General features: G+C 39.9%; 1 protein-coding gene across 1 annotated transcript; it reads right to left on the bottom strand.

The window, feature by feature from the left end:
* Positions 1-272: 272 nt before the first annotated feature.
* On the bottom strand, positions 273-848 carry LOC134224066 (TCF3 fusion partner homolog). Its single transcript, XM_062703303.1, has 2 exons — positions 570-848; positions 273-500 (listed from the first exon to the last, which is right to left on the bottom strand). The coding sequence occupies exons 1-2, from the start codon at positions 737-739 to the stop codon at positions 356-358; spliced, it is 315 nt and encodes a 104-aa protein (XP_062559287.1). The 5' UTR covers positions 740-848; the 3' UTR covers positions 273-355.
* Positions 849-4,029: the final 3,181 nt, after the last annotated feature.

Below are 4,029 nucleotides of genomic sequence, written 5' to 3'. Positions count from 1 at the left end.
GTTGAAATCTCCATGTTTTGTGTGACGTACTTTACGCATCTTCTCCAAGTCAAAATTGCATGAGGACGTGTGATCTACTGGTTGAAAATACCCGCCCAAGCCTATGTCAAAACTCTGAATTTGATCGTTTTTTCTATACGCATTTCAAATTTTGGCATGGAGTTGTATCCTAAAAAAATGTATCAATCATCACAGTTTGTGAACCTATGCAGAAACGGCGAGGTGTATTGTAATGGCTGTGATTATTTTTTTATATGAAGACATTTTTCAAATCTCTGTAATACTTATATTTTTTCTACTCATTCACTTAAGCAAATATTTAAACAATAATTCAAAGCCTTACTTACCTACTGTTCTACTCAGAAGCCTTGCTCTCCTCCAATTTGACCGCCACCGGTTGGGGAGCTGTTCTCCATCCGTCACTGTATCTGTCCAGCCGATTCTTAAGGATTTCCACCTCACGATTCCGTTTTCGAGTCATTTTTTTGACAGCATGCAATCTGCAAATATTCCGCAATGTGGGTAGTACTTTCATTCGGCACTACAAAGTGGACAACTTTTCAACTCACCGATGCACAATCCGTTCGTTGTTCTTCTGGATTGCTTTGCACCTTTCCTGCAGCATTTTGACCCCACGCCGGTACTGTTCGTTCTTCTCCGTTTCGTTGAACAGCTGCCGGTGGCCGTTTTCGCTATGAGGGTGACTAACGTTCGGCTTGGAAGGTTTACCACTGGTCATGGTAAGAATAGTCACTATTTTCTGGATTAAATAGCACAAACTTTTAGAGCGGTAGACGAAAGAGTTGTTTGCTGTTGGTTTATTTTTGTTTGTGCAATCAGCTGAGATTGACAGCGGAGAAAAATCCAAAAAAAAATGAGAGAGGCGCCGTATTCGGTCGTGAGCGACGTCTCTTGTCTTGTGAACTGTATGCCAAATGTGAAACGTGTAGCGTACAATGCTGAACAAGCATGCGCCTTTAAACATTGCGCGCCAAGGGGCCGTTCAAAATTACGTCCAAGATTTGAGGGGGGAGGGGGTTCCGAGTTTTGTGACAGGGGGAGGGTGGGGGTTCGTCTTATGTGACGTCCATGCACAAGAAAAAATCCTGAAAGTATTTTAGGAACAATTTTCATTTTAAAAACACATTCAAACTGTTACACTACTAAAAATCCACACATATTTATTGGCAAAAATCCATATATTTAACTCATGATGTATATCAGCGCACACATAACCATTCTACACGCGAACTGCTAATAAAATATATATCAAAATAAACTTTATGTGTGGTCTCGAATTAGCAATTATTTAATTTATGTATCGATTATATTAGGATGGAGCTATTGCAAAAACTTATAACCGTGACACATATATCTTATATAGATATTTTTGGCAGTGTAGTAAGGGACATAACTCATTATGTTATTGTAAAAATATTGTACGAAAAAGAAAAACCAAAATAATCTCCAAAATAAAAATGACACATGTACGTACAGGGGGAGGGGGGAGTCAATGATTTGTGACAGTTTGTGACAAAAGGGGGGGAGGGGGGTTGAAAATGCCGAAAAACGATGGACGTAATTTTTGAACGATCCCCAAGCATGTGTTTCCGCTTTTGGCTTCCGAAAACGATGTGTAAGAATTGAATTTCCTGGTTGAAAATTATTGTTTTGTAAGTAGGGGAGAGACGTTCAATATGCGCCCCCTAAGCAAATCTTCGAATTTAACGATGATAATGGTCGAAATTATGTACTTCCAATGTGTTTACCACTAATTTAACTTACCATCTATGATACGGAATAAAAATTATATTCCGGGAAAACGATTTTATTTCGAAGCGCTGCATTTTCGTGCAATTTCAAACCATGCGGGTTGAAACGCCCCACCCCGAGGCTAAAACGCGCCAGCCTAAAAATGTAAACAGAAAGCATAGAACTGATAAGAAAATTATTTTGAGCTTTTAGTGGAATGTTTCACCTGTCATAAGACGAGTTTGAACAATCCCATTGAATTCCACCACTTAATTGTATCCTGACAGATACGTATTTCGACCTCAACAGTAAGGCCGTCTTCAGTGTCTTGTACTTGACTCGACGTCGAGTCAAGTACAAGACACTGAAGACGGCCTTACTGTTGAGGTCGAAATACGTATCTGTCAGGATACAATTAAGTGGTGGAATTCAATGGGATTGTTCAAACTCGTCTTATGACAGGAGCATAGAACTGACAGAAGAATCAAGTATCAATTTATGAAAAGTCCTATTCTCGTTTCCACTGCAATGAAATGTAAATTAATTTTTTTGCTAAATTTTTTGCAAATAGTTGATGTGCATACAAGATATGTTTATTCTTCAATTTATTTGGTGGGCGCATGTGACCATGTGGCCAAATCACGATGTTCTGTGCACGGTACATGTATCACACTTCCAAGAAGTGAGATCTTACGGTCTACATGAGTAACCAACGATCTATCGAACTGCTTCGAATGTGATATATGCCCTTTGTGATACGTAGAATAGAACGTGTTCACATCATAGGTTCTTGATAGTCCAAGAAATCTCTGGATTAAGGCTATAAAGTCTATAGAAGCAACAAAAAATCGATCGGACGGTTTTAAACATGGTACATGCCCTTTATGACACATAGAATAGAATGCGTACCCAGCATAGGTTCTTGGTCATCCAAGAAATCCCTGGAATAGGCCTTTCGGTCTACACGCGGAACCAAAGATTACTTGGATGCGAAGTGGTATTACCTGTTGTCATGGGTTGTAGGTAGTCTACGAACTCCATACATTCAAGGTCTGTTGATTAACCTTCGTATTGGAGGCAGATATTGAAGAATAAACAAGTTGTGTGACCCCTTCTTGGTATATGTTTGTATTCCAAGTAGTTCTTGATGTTGTCACTGAATCCAGGTAGTCTACGAACACCATAGATTCAGGGCCTGGGGATCAACCTACATAATGGAGGCAGTTATTGAAAAATGAACAAGTTGTGTGACACCTCCATGGTATATGTTAGTATTCCAAGTAGCTCTTGTTGTTGTCGTGGGCTCCAGGTAGTCTACGAGCTCCATAGAGTCAAGGTATGTTGATCAACCTCCGTAATGGAGGCAGCTATTGGAGAATAAACAAGTTGTTTGACCCCTTCTAGGTATACGTTTGTATTCCAAGTAGTTCTTGTTGTTGTCATTAGTGCCAGGTAGTCGACGAACTCCATAGAGTCAAGGCCAGTGGATCAATCTCCGTAATGGAGGCAGTTATTGAAAAATAAACAAGTTGTATGACCCCTAGTTAGTATATGTTTGTATTTCAAGTAGTTCTTGTTGTTGTCGTGGGCTCCAGATAGTCTATGAACTCCATGGAGTCAAGGTCCATGGGTCAACCTCCGCAATGGAGGCAGTTATTGGAGAATAAACAAGTTGTGTGACCCTTCTTGAAATATGTTTGTATTCCAAGTAGTTCTTTTTGTTGTCGTGGGCTCCAGAAAGTCTTCGAACTCCATAGAGTCAAGGTATGTAGATCAACCTCCGTAATGGAGGCAGTTATTGAAAAATAAACAAGTTATGTGACCCCTTATTGGTATATGTTTGTATTCCAGTAGTTCTTGATGTTGTCGTGGGCTTCAGGTAGTCTACGAACTCCATAGAATCAAGGTCCATGGGTCAACCTCCGTAATGGAGGCAGCTATTGGAGAAAAACAAGTTGTGTGACCTCTTTTTGAAATATGTTTGTATTCCAAGTAGTTTTTGTTGTTGTCATTGGTGCCAGGTAGTCTACAAACTCCATAGAGTCAAGGCTTGTGGATCAACCTCCGTAATGGAGGCAGTTATTGGAAAATAAACAAGTTGTGTGACCCCTTATTGGTATATGTTTGTATTCCAAGTAGTTCTTGCTGTTGTCCTGGGCTTCAGGTAATCTACGAACTTCATAGAGTCAAGATCCATGGGTCAACCTCTGTAATGGAGGCAGCTATTGAAGAATAAACAAGTTGTGTGACCCCTTTTTGGTATATGTTTGTACTCCA

The sequence above is a fragment of the Armigeres subalbatus genome, chromosome 3 (genome assembly GCF_024139115.2).
Source record: "Armigeres subalbatus isolate Guangzhou_Male chromosome 3, GZ_Asu_2, whole genome shotgun sequence".
NCBI classification, from domain to species: Eukaryota; Metazoa; Arthropoda; class Insecta; order Diptera; family Culicidae; genus Armigeres; species Armigeres subalbatus.
Note: the sequence above shows the minus strand (reverse complement) of the source record. Positions and strands in the feature narration are given on the sequence as shown.